Source organism: Solanum dulcamara, chromosome 1 (assembly GCF_947179165.1).
Source record: "Solanum dulcamara chromosome 1, daSolDulc1.2, whole genome shotgun sequence".
NCBI lineage: Eukaryota > Viridiplantae > Streptophyta > Magnoliopsida > Solanales > Solanaceae > Solanum > Solanum dulcamara.
This window is the reverse complement of record NC_077237.1, coordinates 6,546,056-6,562,493: the sequence shown is the minus strand read 5'-3', so window position 1 is coordinate 6,562,493 and position 16,438 is coordinate 6,546,056. Positions and strand designations below refer to the sequence as shown.

The window sequence follows — 16,438 nt, the reverse complement described above, 5'->3', positions numbered from 1 at the left end:
GGTGAAAGAAGTTCTGATATGGTGGTCGATCCCTCCGTTTTTAAAATTCTCTTTGTTTTAATTTATTTATCTGATTTTTACTTGGCATGAAATTTAAGTAAATAAAAAAGACTTTTAAGTTTTATAGTATTAATTTAAAGATATTTTGAACATACTAAAATATCCTTTAATCTTGTGATTTAACATGATGTGTGAAAAGTTAAAATTAAAGAGTTGTCAAAAAAATTATTTTTTTAAATCAATTAAAATGAAAAATAAGATAAAAAATTAAAACGAATAGAGTAAGTGATTTCATATTTGATCCGGAATTAATAAAAATGTTAGAATTAGTAAGATTGTTAGGATATGCTATTAATCATATGGTTTAGCTATAATATTATATTTTATTCTTTATAAAATAATTATTTATTGATTTAATCAATTCATTAAAGTCATATGGTTAACAAACATGATATTTTCATTGCGAAAATGAACACTAGCACTTTGTTTATATGATAGTTACATATTATAATATATTATATTATTTAAATATACAATTTAAATATATCATATTATTTTTCACCATTACATAATATCAAGCATTAATAATTTAAAGATAATCTTCAAAAAAATAGATTAAACAATAATCAAAAATAAAATAAAAAGAAAGGAAAAAATAACAATTCAATCACACTACATTAATAATTAGATAAGACTCTTTATCGTAACAACAACAACACAAAAATATATAATTCAATAAAATAAATTTTATATATCAATTAAAATAAATATTATATTTAAACTGTCAAAATTAACAATCTTCCAAAAAACTATTTTAGCAAGTTCTCTTTGTACTAATAATAATATTATCCTTTGAAGAAATTAACAAAACAAATTGATTTGCTCAATCTCGTAGAAATCAACGGTTGCTATAGAGAAAATTTGAAGTTTCAGTGTAATTTGGAGCACAACAATGGCGGCCATAGCTCGATTCCAATTCCTTCAACCATATCCATTCTCCAAACCTTCAGCAATTTTCACAAAATTCCTGCAATCTTCACCGTCTTTCTCCAACTTCAACAGCATCAAGCGTTGCCGGATTCATTTCCGTAAGTTCTCCGTCACATCACCACTCTGCTCCAGCTCCAGCTCCAGCTCCGACTCAATTCCCGAGGTCAATCTTCTCTTCCTCTATCTATATTTACTTACTACTTTCTTCACCTGAAAAAGAATGATGTAATTCGGACTACCAGTATACAAAATGTCAATTCACCTTTAAAAAAATTGGTGTGAACTCGAATATCAAGTTAATAATACATTCTTTTATTGAATAAAGTGGCATGATTCATAGTGATATAGTTCAGTAATTTAGAGGTAAATCATTTAATTTCGGTGTGTGAGAGTCAATTTTCATCTAATTATTTTCGATGTGAACTCAATTATCAAGTTTTAACACATTCTTTTATTAAATAAAGTAGCATGATTCATAGCAAGAGAGTTAGTAATTCAAAGTTAAATCATTTATTTTCGGTATTTGAGATTCAATTCACCTAGTTTTTTTTGGTGTGAACTCGAATATCAAGTTTTTAACACTCAATGATTATAGTAAGAGAGTTAATAATTTGGAGTAAATCATTTAATTTCAGTGTGTGTGAGTCAATTCACCTAAAAGTTTTTTTGGTATGAACTCAAATATCAAGTTTTTAGTACCTTTTTGTTAGTAAATAAAAATTGCCATGATTCATAGTAAGAGTATTAGTAATTTAAAGCTAGAAAATCATTTATTTTCGGTGTGTCAGAGTTAATTCACCTAAAGTTTGGGTGAGAGCTCGAATATCAAGTTTTTAACACTTATTTTATTTTTAAAAATGACATGATTCATTGTAAGAGAGTTAGTAGTCAGCTTAAGTCATTTAATTTCAGTGTGTGAGAGTCAATTCACCTAAAAAATAATGTTGTGAATTCGAATATCAAGTTTCTAATACCTGTTTGTTAGTAAATAAAAAATGTCATGATTCATGGTAAGAGAATTAGTAATTCAGAGTTAGTAAATCATTTAATTTCGGTGTGTGAGTCAATTCACCTAAAAGTTTTTTGGTGTGAACTCAAATATCAAGTCTTTAGTACCTTTTTGTTAGAAATAAAAAATGGCATGATTCATAGTAAGAGAGTTAGTGATTCTGAGTTAAATCATTTTTTATTTCTGTGTGTTAAGAGTCAATTCATCTAAATTTGGTTTATGATTAACTTTTTGAAATAACAGTACATATTTTTCACATAAGGAGTGCTGCAAAGCACATTTTTTTAATCTGTAAATATTCATCATGTAGTTAATAGGACTGTTAAATAAAAAGAATGATCTGACACTTTAAACAGTAAGGTGGCAAACAAAATTGGGACAGAGGGAGTATTTGCTAATATATAGTCATCAATAGTAGCAGTTAGTGAAAAAGTTGTCGACAATCTCTTAATTGGAATGCAGTGTCCTGAAAGTTTTGAATCGAGTACGTCAATTGTCGGCGACCTGTTGGACTATCTGAATGAATCATGGACTCAATTTCATGCTACAGGTACATTTATGAAGGTGCAACTTCTTCTGGTCTTATGATTATATTAAGGTGTTATGTTCTGTAGCCTCTGATTGCAGTTTTTAATGTGTAATTATTGAGATGGATATTCACTTTCTAATGCGTCTAAAGTTTGCCGGCATTTTTTTGCTTGGATCAAATAACAAAACCTGTGAATGAGAAAGATGGATACTGCTTATGTAACTAAGAAGAGATTATAATAAATGTTGCTTACTTGGGGAAAGTGGTAAGGAGAACACTATATTAGTTTGGACTTGAGGTTCAATTGTGCTTTCCTGTTTGTGCATTCTATAAAACCAAAATTCATTCAGATCACACAACAGTAGAGCTCAAAACAAAGCATGAAGTTTGAGAGTGTTGCCTTAAAATGGAAATGTCACAAAGATGAAGTGAGATAAGCACAATTAAGTTTTTTTAAAACTAAAAAGAGACTTCTTTCAAATTGTGTGACAATCATAGATCTTTATGCCAATATGTAAAAGTGGATGAGTAGGTCAACTTATGACTAATTTTAGAATAGTGATTATGGGCAATATGCACCTTTTTGGAAAGCTAAAGAAGACAATACTTTTGGATGAATTGTACATAGTGTGACTTTGTCAATCACAAAACTTATTAATTCTAGAGAGAGTTATTAACATAGGTCAAAGTAAGCGGTAGTTGTCTCTAATGATTTATAAAGCTAGTATTTAGCAACTTTGGTTATGCAAATATTGACACCAGTTCAATCTCAACCACCTCCAAGATGGGATGCTTCATGGTGAGGCAATGCACAATCATGTTAAATCGAATCTCAATCACTTCTTTTTGATCAAAATATATCCCATGACAAAATTGGAAGTTCAGCCAGTTGAATCACGATTGAACTGTGAGAAAAAGGTTCTCACACTCAACTGTTTGCTATGATTCCAATGTTGATGACTTAAATAGAGAGAATCACTCTATGAACGGATATAGCTTCCAAATAGGATCTAAGGAAAACATGTGCTGCCAAATCAATATATGGATAACCAGTTGCTGAAGGATGTTCTCCCCAGAAATTGAAGTTGAATTGTTTGGTGCTTTTCTACTTTTGGTGTAAACATGAGTATCCTCAAGAAGCAGAGGATATTCCTAGCATTATAGATTACTTATTAGATCATAGGTGGCTGATGTTGCTTTTCTGTTTTTCTACTTGTAATTATTACTGGAATATACCTTTGGTGTATATCCTTATTTATATTATATGTTACCTTCCTCAAAAAAATAAAAAATTGCTAAAGGATAAAGAAATGAATTTGAAGAGAGTTTAGTCTAATGGCAAAAGAGGGATCTTTTGTCTAAAGGTGGGTAATGGGACTCCACACTTACAACTTGGTCTGGTTAGTCGAGGAAGATGAAAGGTAAAATGGTGTGAAGAAAGAAAAGGTTTGTCGACAAAAATGTTTAATTGAGAGTTAAAAAGGAATTTGTTAAATGATATCAGGACAGTAAGGCCATTTAACAGGAAGTGTAGTTGTTTAGTTAGTGTTTATAAGAATCCATGAATGCTCTAGACATACTTGTACTTTGAAGTAATTATCAAAGTCCTTTCATTTGTCTTTTGTCTTTTCCCTAATCGAACTGGCGTACTTATCGTGAAATAATGGATGCAATAACTGCTATTGCACTATGCTGATGTTGTTTCGTAAAGTGTATTATATAGAAAAGAGACAAATCATAGTCTTTATAGCAAAGATAATCTCTCAAAGAGCGATAAAAATGTAGAAGAAGAACTAAACATCATGACAAATACGTGCATATATAGTGTGTACAAAGTTCTTATGTGTGAGCTTTCCACTTTTTAAGCAGTGTTGATTGTCCATGTGAAGCTTCTTTTTTCCTCTCCTTTCACGTTCCTGAGAATAAGGACAAGGGAGCAGTCTCCTAGATTTTTATACAGTCTTCCTTTTACTAGCTGACTTAATGACAAAAACACTTCACAGCAAACAGCACAACTGAATAAACTCATGGGAGAAGTAAATTAGTACCAGGGCATGGATCAGGTGACATGATCAAGCAGCTGAGTTAATATCTGACAAGGTGTTTTTGTAGCATAACAAGTCTCTAGAGTTCGTGGTCTCAGTTTATCTTATTGGAAAATGCTGCAAGGAATTTGTTAAGCAATTGCGCATAAAAATTTAGGGGATTTGTTTGGTTGGATTAGGTAAAAATATGTTGCTTGGAAATGTTGATTGGGTATGTGTTGGATCCTCCAAAAATAGTTCATTTTCGAAGGATCCGACACGGGTGCACCAACATTTTTGGAGAGTCTGAGCAACATGGGGTAAAATAATCCTAACATAAAATCTTGCATAAAATAATGCAACATTTGGTTGGAGGGATTAGAAATTCTATTCCCCACATAATTAATGCAACATTTAGTTATTACTCCCTCCATTCCATATTAAGTGAATTTTTAAGGAATTTTTCATTGTTCAAAATAATTGAATTGTTCAAAGTTCAAGATATGTGCATTGCCTCATAAATTCACTTAATATGAAATGGAGTGAGTACTTATTAGTAGAAGAAAATTTAATCTCCGCACAATTAAGGCAGCGAACCTTTGGTTGGCCATAATAAATAATACTCACATTAAGTTGCGGGAATCCGTGTATTATTTTATGCGACATAAAAACTGGAACAAAAATATATGTATTACTGAGATTGGAGTTTTTAAAGACAAAAATGCCCTTAAAGTGGGTCATCCCTACATAATATTTTCTCTAATGTTATTAGTCACTGCATAACAGTCCTTAGTCCTTACAATATTATTCACGGTATAACAATTCCTTCATTATTGTTTCCGCATAAAATATCTCTACACTATAATTCCCTTAATTAGCACGTGAACCAAATGGCCCAACATGTACCAATAAATTTAACATGTCTTGAACCTTTCTTCTCCAAACGTTTGAAGTAGCTGTAGTCGCTCTTCCTAATTTGATCTCAACCTATGACTGCGCCTGTTACGGCATCCCCCTTTCAGATCTGTTGCATCTTTTACTTCCACATCATCTTATTTCTGCTTTCTATGTTGGTGCATTGTCTATGATCTATCTAAGAGACCTTGCCTTCACAGAACTTGGTTATATGTAATATCTGCTAGTTGATTCTTGTATAACATTTATTGTTTTACAAGGCTATCTATGTAATTTGCTACTTTATGAACTATCGATTGTTTAATCTTGGTTAGTACTTCCCTTTTGTTATCTAGTTATTATTTGCTTCACAATATTTATGCTATTCAATTTTATGAGATTTATCAAGCTGTTGAAGCGCATAAACTTTATGTCTCCACTACACGTGTTGGACATGTATAGGAGAATACGTTGTGCTTGTATCTATGTTTTTCATTATTTTTGTGACCATCTAAGTTGCTCGGATTCTTCACTTTCAGTGTCACACCCGTGTCGACATGACATGGGTGTGGCCGTGTGGGATCCGTACCGGCTTTGGTCAATCAATTTTGGGTACTTTGACCAAAATCGACGGAGAGATTCGGGACAAATATCTATGATTTTTATAATCAAAACAAAAGTTCATGTGAAATTAAAGAGCATGGAATAACTTGTATATAGAAATTTCTATGTTAGTCCTTTTCCTTTTATCTCCTCCCGGAATTCTCTTCTTGATCAATAGTTTTTCCTCGAAATACCTTGTAAGTTTTCCACATAATGACTCATAATTTAGACATATAACTCTACTTTTTAGGTATTGAATTATTTTTAGCCGAATCGCCACACCTATATCCGTACCCCCGAATCTTAAAATTTAGATCATGAAGGATTTGACCTCTAGATTCACACCCGTATCGGTCACCCGCACCCGACCAACTTAGGTTACCACTGCAATAGCAAGGGAACATGGTCACTCAAATGTATTAAATTAAACCATGCATCCTTGATGCACCTCTGCCTTTTCCAAGGACCTGGGTTCTCAATTCACCTCACAGTTTTTTATGTTTGTGAAATTTCAAAATGTTTTGAATTTTTATTTGGACTTGTTTTGATCAGATACCTGTTATAATAGGATAGAATGAAGAGCAAGGATGATTATGAAAAAAGGAGTAAGAAATGTAGGAGACAACCCTGGTTTGTTGATGGCGATTGATGACTTGAGTGGTGTATCTGCTGTACAAGTTAAGAAATGTCGCATCTTATTTTTCTTTTAGCATCTTTAACTGGTTTCAGCTGTCACCCAAGGGTGTGGCCTCGTGGTCAATTAAATGGGTTGAAAACTAGAAGCCTCATGTCAAATTCGAGCGGAGGCAAAAACACTAAGATGCTTTCTTTTCATTTGTCCAAGAGCCTTGGTAGACAGAGTTACTCGGTACTTGTGCTGGTTGGAGATAGCAAGTACCCCTGGAATTAGTCGAGGTGCACGCAAGCTGATCCGAACATCACCGTTATGGAAAAAAAGGTTTCAGTTGTGCTTTTGTAGCCACTATGATGTCACTTTTATGATAATATCATATATAGAGCATATGGTTTGTTGCATAAGTTGATTGGCCACTTAAGATAAACGTTGTGTTCACCATTTTATTTTGCATGTTTTCTTTCTAATGAATGGGTGAGCTTTCCTCATTTCATGAGATGCTGCTCAAATATTAGGTTTTGCCGACTGGGGTGATTACTCTTCAGGCAAGAGTATATGTTAATCTGAGTTGCATGAATTTTTTTTTACGTGCGTGACACTTAGGCAGTCCAAATGTTTGAACTTTGTCTTAGTGTGAAAACATTTCTGTGTTCAGGCGTGTATGGAGAGTGTACAGATCTCTTAAATCGAGTTCTTGAATTTATTGTTTATTGCAATTAATTCAAATTTCTGCTTTCACCTGCTCACTATTTGAACATGTGTTCTTTCTTCTTTGTAATAGCTGAAGCAAAAAGACAACTAATTGCCGCTGGATTTCATCTGCTGAAAGAAAATGAGAAGTGGGATTTGCAGCCTGGTGGGCGCTATTTCTTTACACGGAACATGTCCTCTTTGGTTGCATTTGCCATTGGAAAGAAGTGAGCGAACACTACATACCTCCTAAAGGTTACATTACAGTTGCTAATTAGTCATGCAATGCTCATATATGAGCCTGTTGAAACCAAATTGAAAAAATGGAATGTTCTGCAAGTAGAAACCAGTTATCGATCAAGGGGCAGTCTCTCTATACATTATCACTCTCATCCATTTTAATGTTCTGCACTAGGAACTAGTTTTGAAGTCTTCCAGCCATTTCATTCCCTCCTGTTTTAGGAATAACATTCTTTTGTTGTTTAATCAGAGACATGAATTAGCTTTGCAGGTATTCTATTGGCAATGGATTTCACGTGATTGCTGCTCACACAGATAGCCCATGTTTAAAACTAAAGCCAAAGTCTGCATCAACCAAATCTGGATATCTTATGGTCAATGTGCAAACATATGGTGGTGGGTTATGGCACACTTGGTTTGATCGGGATTTGAGTGTAGCTGGGAGGGTTATTCTAAGAGCTGATGATGGTTCCTTTCTGCACAGGCTTGTGAAAATAACGAGGCCTCTTTTGCGAGTGCCTACATTGGCTATTCATCTTAATCGGTCTGTTGCCCTCCACTGAAGTTTCTTCTTTTTCTCATTGTTTTCCTGCTTTTTTTTTTTGTGGTGCGAGGGCTGTTACATTCTTGAATAGGTAAATAGAACCTTTATTTCTTGATATCATCTATCATCTAAGGTATTGCTTTGAGACCATACATCAACAGCAGAGAACAAACACAATAAGAAACTGGAGCTGATAACTCCTGCATCTAAAGTTGAGAGTCAAATTCTCTTATTTTTGGCTTCATCCTTCTTTCCGTATGACACCTGGTAGAGGAATTTTAAACGGGAGAAACAATAATTGCAGTATGTTCAAATTGGTCTAGTAATGTGTCAATATGTGTTAGAATACGAATGTGAATATTCATGCAAATTTGAATAGCTTTCTCCCAAAAATGACGTACATTTGTACTTGATCTAGATTTCACATTAAATAAGGTTAATTGGTCCAAGACAGATAGCAATTCTTTTTAGGCACTTAAATCTGAAATCTTATGGATATACTGAATAGTTTAAATGAAAAGTAAAACCTACTTAAGTTGTGGGATCCACAACATGTGATCTCTGTTTCTCTTTTATTGATAAAACTTCTTACAAATACTTTCAAGGTCAGTCTTTCAATACCTACCCTAAGCTTCAGAATTTAGGAGTGTTAATAGTTGCATGTGAGACTGAAGTACGTCTCCATGCCCTTAAAAGCTCAAGTATTTCTCTTAACACTCAGACATATTTTCCTCCTCCTTCCCATGAGACATGTTCTAACTAACATTTGATACAGCAAAAGTTAATTTGTTTTTAGCCTGTTATTATTGTTGTTGGTTTTCCGGATAAGGCTGTTAGGTTTATTATGCAATTTTTTTGTGCAAAGCAGCTGGTAAAGATCTGTGCTCTCAAAAAAACACCAGCTACTATAACTGGTACAAAGTTTAATTCATGCTTAATATACGTCCAAATGTTCTTATCACCTGTGGCATAATGAGAACAATATCTTGGAATTTCTTCTCCAAAATAGAAGCCAACTGCTTTTTCCTTTCCTTTTTATTTTATTTTGATGTTTTCAAAAGTTTGTAAGTCTGAAATTGGCTAATATTCTCCACAAAAGTTCTAGTTTTGATCCAGTTATTGCAATATTTAAGCTAGCTTCTGAATTTTATCTAACACTAGTATACACATAGTAGAAAGAAGAATATTTTTATCCTTTTCGCTCCATTTCTGCCTTCTTGTTTCATCAGATTCTATTACTCCCCTCCCTGTCAATTTATGTTTCTTACTTTCCTTTTTAGTCTATTACAAAAAAAGAAAGTCTCTTTCTATATTTAGTAACTTTTAATTACGCCATCTCACATGATATATTTAACACCACAAGATTCAAAGGACATTTTGATACATTATACACATCTTTATTTTTAGACCACAAGATTTAAAGGTCTTCTTTACTTTCTTAAACTCTGTGCTGAATCAAATTGAAATGGAGGGAGTAGTTGAAAAGGAATCTTGTTTTAGTAGCATTACATTCATAATGTATATGCATTGCCTTTTCTTTTTTCATTTTTTGAAGTTACTGGAATATTGTTAAACACTGCTTCCTTGTTAGGTTAGCCTCTCTTCTTTAGATTGTGACAAACATCAAAAACTAAATATAAAGGGTAACCTTGATGGAGGACCTCTTTTGACTTATCTTTTGTTAAACTGGTCAATTATCAGTGACAGTTGTCAATGATCTTTAATTTCTGTCACCACAACATAAACGGCAATCAAGCAGATTTATGTAGTTTTTGTTTGCTTGAAGGCTTTGCTGATATTTCCTTTGCCCTGTCCATTTTTCCTGGCATATAGAACAGTGAATCAGGATGGATTTAAGCCAAACCTTGAGACTCACCTTATTCCACTACTGGCAACAAAGACAGAGAATGCAACTACTGATTCCACCGAGAAAAGTAAAGTGTCTTCTTCAAAAGATGTTCATCATCAACTCCTTCTGAAGGTAGTTGTTCATATTATTTACACTAAATCTGACTTCTTGTCCAGGAGAATTTCTAGGATGTCTGGTCAATCCACAGATATGTGAAGAATCTTTCTGTCTAACAACGAAAAAGAGAAACTCCTTTCCTCATTTTTTCCTGGAATTACCTGATCATATTATTAATCTTCATATGTAGACTGACCGATGGGTTCCTCATTTTTTCATTCCCTGTTCAAAGACAGTGAATGCTTTAACCCTCTGTTTCTATGTTGCTTCCAATCAAGATTTCTTTTGAAAATCTGTAGTATATTTATCAGCTTATAAGAGATACTGTTCAGAATGTTAAAATAATATACCGAATAAGTGTTCAAGATGGATAGCTGGATGTTAGAGGTTGAAGGCACAAAAACTGATTCTTTACCTGCTTCTAAGGAAAAATTCTGTCAATGAGCTTATTTATTGGCTTAAGCTTGGTGGATCAGAACATCCTCCATTTCAAGGATAACCGGCTGGAAACACAGAACTTTAGCTGCTAGTAGTTTCCAAAAACAAATGCATTGAAATGTCTACTGACCATACTTTAGCTGATGGAGAAGCTGGAACCTCTCTTGATTCTTGATTCTCGGTAGATCATGTTGCTATTTTTGTCACATGTATGTTTATCAGAATGCCTTGTCTATATTAGTTGTTTTGGTGGTAGCAGCACTGATTTGTTACCACACCTCATTTGGCATTATTATGAGTGTGCTTCTTTTCTGTTCTTCCAGCTGATTTTCCAGCATATAGCATTTTTTACATCATTTACACAAGGGAATGGTGGATAAGGGCTATTCTGGATTGCTGGATATGAACATTGATGTTTTCCTCTGTGATCGCAGATCTTGTCAGATGAACTCAGCTGTAAAATTGATGACATAGTTAGTGTTGAGTTAAATATTTGTGATACCCAACCTAGCTGCCTTGGAGGTGCAAATAATGAGTTCATATTTTCTGGAAGACTGGATAATCTTGCATCAAGCTTTTGTGGTTTGAGAGCTCTGATTGATTCATGTGCTTTGCCTGAAGATTTATCAAATGAGAATTCAATTCGGATGATTGCTCTTTTTGATAATGAAGAGGTAGGTAGTTGCTAAGTCTGAAAGTTCTGGCAGTGATTTCCTTAATTTTTCACTTCTGCAATCTACAGATGCTCTCTTAGATGAGAGGTAGATTTTGAGGAACATCAGATCAGTTCTTGTTCAACTTCTAAAGTTCTTGTTCAATTTCTAAAATTAAGAATATTCCGAGCTAAGAAGTATTTTTTTTTGAGAAAGTAACAACTTGTATTCTATTTCCAAAAAATAGAAACTGCCATAACAAGTTACAGGTTTCCTAATTACAATTGAGGTAGAGTATACGGAAGATCTTCAACCCTTTACCAAAAAATTACAAAGAGCTTAAGACATGTATAAATGATTCTAGATCTTCCATATACTCCTGTTTACACCAAAAATGAAACAACACTAAACAATTCATCTTCATCTACTGGATGCTGTTGCTCTTGTTCTGGAAGCACCTGAGGTTTCTTTCTCTCCAAACGGACCACCAGATGCAAGCTGGTATAATTTTCCATCTTTCCTTGTGGTCAGAGATGTTAGCATAGCTGCTCCAGATCTTCAGTGTCTGAGCTATTTTTCTTGGCATCACCCAGCTCAGACCCTTCATATTTATGAAGATTTTCCACAGTAGATGGGTAATCCTGCAGTGTAGAAATAGGTGAGTAACTGTCTCAACCTTTTCTTCACATAAGAAGCATCTAGGGCTTAGATGGATCCCCTTCTTCATGAGATATTCTTGGGTTAACACAGTTTGTTTAGCCACAAGCCAAGTAAAACATGATACTTTATAAGGATTTTTAACTTTCCATATAAGCTTCCAAGGCCAGTCATCAATCTGATTATCATGAGGATTAAGCTTTTTGTAGGATCCTTTCACACTGAATCTGCGTTGACTGTGACCCTGCCATTCCAATCTATCTTGGTCATTAGAAGTTCCTTTGAATTGATGCAACTTGCTATAGAACTCAACTAACCTCAAAATCTCCCAGTCATTAAAAGGTCTTCTAAAACTCAAGTTCCATCCCTGTTCTGACCAAACTTCAGCCACAGTGGCCCTTTGCTACTGATTTAGAATGTAAATGTCATAAAAGGTATCCTTTAGAGAAGCTTGTTCAAGCCAGTTGTCTTCCCAGAAAGAAACCTTCCTGCCATCTTCTGTTCTTATACAACAATTCTCTCTTAGCTTTGGCCACAAATTACTGATGGACCTCCAAAGGCTGATTCTATAAGTGTTGGTGACCATTTTGGTGGTCCAATGGTCTGCCATTCCATACTTCAACTGGATTACTTCTTTCCAGAGTGCCAGTTCACTAGCTGCAAGTCTCCAGAGCCACTTCATTGTAAGGCATTGATTCTGTGTTTTTAAGTTCCTTACCCCCATACCCCCTTTCTGTTTACTCCCAATCAGTGCATCCCACTTTACCAAGTGGAATTTCGTGGTTTCACTGTTTCCTTCTTATCCCAGACCAAATTTTTGTCTTGAAAATACTTGTCTGATGTAGATAGATTCTGTCATGTTTGTCAAATGTTGCAAGTGAGCAATACAGATCAGTTAGCAGAATTCTAAATCCTCTTTATAGGATGTTTTCAACTATTTTATAGCCTCTTCCTTTGCTGTTTTTACATTTTCCACCTAAAAACAAGAAAATGAATGGTAGACATTTCCCTAGGCAATTGGTCAAGTTTGGCTTGAACTTGAACTTTGAATTAGCTGTCTGAATTGATATTCCTTGTTTCAGTTTCCCATTTACTTGAGCATGAGGTCTAACCCCATTAAAACTTCAGGTTGGTTCAGATTCATGCCAAGGAGCTGGTGCTCCAACTATGTTTGAGGCAATGAGACGGATAACCGACTGTCTAAGTCATCAGTCTGCTGGAGAAACTGATTTCGCCCGCGCGATTCGCCACTCTTTTCTTGGTACTTTTTCTTGATATGTCTGTGGCCTTTAGATATGTCTATGAATATGAATGGACTACTCCATACTCTCAAGTCCTTCCTATGTGAACAGTTGTTCCTCGTCTTCTGCAGTAGTAATTTAATTGACCCAGCTCAAAATAAGACAGTATAATGGGAAAGGTTGTTGATTTGCATGATTCTTTCAAAAGGCAGTAATAATTCAATATTACATGCAAATGTGTATTAGTAAATGTGTACGCCTCTTCAGTTTCATTTGCTGAACATATAAATCTGATTACATGCAAATGTGTATTAGTAATTGTCTTTTCAAATTAAAACTAATAAGTTTGTGATTTGAGTTTATGTTAACTTGTATACACTAGTGCACTATGGACCCACTAAGTGTCTGTATTGAGGTTTCCCTTGACGAGTGCAATTCGTTCATTAATTTATTGATAAATCTAACAGCTTTTGCTTAAGGATGGAATTTTTCCCAGTCCATGTAACAAGAAGGTCTAAAGAGTTCCCCAAAACTTGTTCCTTCATAGAAAGGCAAGTGTGATTGCAGGTGTGATACAAACCAGCCAAGTAGGACTTCATTCTCCTTGTCCATAGGTTCTACCAGAATTTGTGGGGTCTAACATGGAAATAACTTTTGATGTCATAACATACAGATAGGAAGAAAAATCAGTTTCCAGCTTTCTTGTCAAATTACATCATTTTTCCTTTACATATCATGTGAATCTTATTGTCTAGTATCTCGTTCAAACAACAGTGTCTGCTGATATGGCTCATGGAGTTCACCCTAATTTTATTGATAAGCATGAGGAGCACCATCGTCCTGAATTACAGAAGGGACTTGTAATTAAGCATAATGCAAATCAACGCTATGCTACGAGCGGAATTACATCTTTTCTTTTTAAAGAAGTTGCAAGACTCCACAACCTTCCAACACAGGTGATTTTTCAACTTCCAAGTGCTTTAGCATATGAACTGGGAACCATCAAAGAAATAGGAAGAGGGAACGGAAGCCATGACTTGACCTATTACTTGAATCCCTTCTTTCCCTTATTCAAGAGCAACTGGTAACTTCTATTAAGGATTCAAATCCTACACATTAACGCTGCAAATGTATTGATTGGTGTATCACTCTCTCAACTATAAGTTGCACTAACTATTTCAGAGCGCATTTAGTCAAACTGTTCATGTTAGCTGCTTAGGTTTTCTCTTGTGATCTTTTGAGACAAGAGCCTTCTTTTCTAGGCATAAGGTATCATACACTTTTTATTATCTTCATATATTGCTCTTAATTTACCATTAATGACATTCATGTACTTCTCTTGCTCTTTCTTCTTAGTCTTCACAAGTGCATATCATCTTTTCTTTCGTTTTCTGTACTTGTTTTATTTTCTAGGTCTTACCTCATCACAAATGAAGATTCTATTTTAACAATACTCCTTGTTTATCTAAGCATTACATGTAAATTAAGAGATTTTTTAGCCATTTATGTGTCTCCCTGTTTGGCCCCTCGCCTCCTCAGTGTATGCTTGGAAGCATAGCTCCTAATATCTCTCCCTCTTATTTCATAAAGAAAGCAGGATTCCCATGACAACGTGAGACCATGTTAACGCCTGTCCTATAACTATGTGATTTCTTTTCAATATGAACACAAGTTTATACACAAGGAAGAAGAGCACATAAGAGACTAGAAGTCTAGAGATCAAATAAAGAGTTGCATCAATAAAACGGAGCTCTTCCGTTTTGTTGAATTCAGTCAAGAGAGGATATCATGAAAAAGACCGTGTAGTTTAGTCCTTTGTTAAGTATTTCTCTACATCTTTTGCAAGAAGACAGGCTAGGCACAATCTTAGCTATAATACTCTTGTGATGTATTCAGTTCAGTTTGTAAGAGGTTTCTCAATAAGTATATGAGCAGGAACTTTATGCTCAGTATATATCAATAAGAAAACTGATATATTGGAGTTTATATCAATGATGTGAGAGGAAACTCCACATGTGCTGCAGCCTCATCAATAAATCTTGTGTATGACTTCTATTAAAATTTTGATCATCCAAATATATAAACTTGTATAAAGCAACCAGCTCTTTTTAACTCCTTACAGGACTTTGTGGTGCGAAATGATATGGGATGTGGATCAACTATAGGTCCAATACTTGCTTCAGGAGTTGGAATCCGTACTGTTGATTGTGGAATTGCTCAGCTATCCATGCACAGGTACCTTGTTATTTAGTCTATCCATTCAATGTTGTGCTTCATGGTGATTTCCAAGAATTTTCTTCCACTTGTTTGAAAGTTGGTTATACACCAGTGACTGGTTTCCATTAGGCAAAACATAAACTAACTTCTGAAATTCAAAAAATTATTCCTTTTACTCTTAGTTTCAGTCACAAAAGGAAAAACTACTAACAGACTTACAAAAGCAAAAAAATATTTCCTTACTCTTAGTTCCAATCAAATTGTATTTACCCGAAATGCAATAGAGGCAGCAGTTTATAACACTAGTTTATGCTGAGTTTTGTCATGCATCATCCGACAGAGATTGCTTGAGTCCATATTTTGTAGAATGACCTATATTATCAAGCAGTGCCTATCCTTCAGTGCAAGTAGAGATCAGATGTTATACGCAACTTTTTTCGAGTTGAAGTATTCCGGAAAGAAAAATGTTCAACATCTAGGCACCTTGGCGAACCTTCTATAAAAATGTACATTAAAAACTTAGATGGTGTAAAATAAATGGCAGACAGCTAACTGATAAACTTATGAAGTTACAAGCTGTAATTTGTAATTGGCTCCTGATAGTTTGATTAGATGAAATGGTTATATGTTGCTTGAGGGTAACTTTGAGGGACACTATAATAGTTACTCTGTTAATTTATATCTTCTTCCTTGTTCTAGTTGCACCTGCTTTGTTAAATTAGTCATCAATTTTCCATAAATTTCACTTTGCTTTTCTGGAATTGCAGCGTGAGAGAGGTATGTGGAAAGGAAGATGTGGATAGTGCATACGAGCACTTCAAGGCATTTTACCAGTCATTCTCAAGCATAGACAGGAAGTTGAGTGTGGATTGATAATTGGTGAAGTGAAAACCTTGGCCTTTTAGCTCACAACCCCTTAATAGCATAATTATTTTCCTTGTTTTGATCTTGGGCTTACAATTGGTAGTAGACCTTTTAGCTAAGCACTTTGATTTGATTACTGAACTAGTACATTATTTTGGAGCAAATGCAACAATAAATAGTTTCAGATGGCACATTGCCTGGTAATTTCTATGACATTGGTAAAACCAAAATTGAAAATTCTCTTA

General features: G+C 34.4%; 1 protein-coding gene across 3 annotated transcripts; it reads left to right on the top strand.

Moving 5' to 3' along the window:
- The first annotated feature begins 829 nt into the window (after positions 1-829).
- On the top strand, positions 830-16,419 carry LOC129899925 (probable aspartyl aminopeptidase). Of its 3 annotated transcripts, XM_055974923.1 has the most exons (10): positions 836-1,153; positions 2,462-2,549; positions 7,465-7,600; positions 7,885-8,157; positions 9,991-10,138; positions 10,996-11,235; positions 13,000-13,132; positions 13,887-14,068; positions 15,235-15,347; positions 16,097-16,419. In XM_055974923.1, exons 1-10 carry the CDS (start codon positions 953-955, stop codon positions 16,200-16,202), a joined length of 1,620 nt encoding a protein of 539 aa, XP_055830898.1. In that variant the 5' UTR covers positions 836-952; the 3' UTR covers positions 16,203-16,419. The 3 variants fall into 3 exon arrangements, with proteins under 3 accessions (XP_055830908.1, XP_055830898.1, XP_055830903.1); XM_055974928.1 differs by lacking the exon at positions 836-1,153 and having other exon boundaries at positions 2,466-2,563; XM_055974933.1 differs by lacking the exons at positions 13,000-13,132; positions 13,887-14,068 and having other exon boundaries at positions 830-1,153.
- Positions 16,420-16,438: the final 19 nt, after the last annotated feature.

Coding starts and splice junctions, on each gene's coding strand:
- LOC129899925 (XM_055974923.1), top strand. CDS start 953: ATGGCGGCCATAGCTCGATTCCAATTCCTTCAACCATATCCATTCTCC. Junction 11,236..12,999: donor CTCTTTTTGATAATGAAGAG/GTAGGTAGTTGC, acceptor TTAAAACTTCAG/GTTGGTTCAGATTCATGCCA. Junction 13,133..13,886: donor GATTCGCCACTCTTTTCTTG/GTACTTTTTCTT, acceptor TTCAAACAACAG/TGTCTGCTGATATGGCTCAT.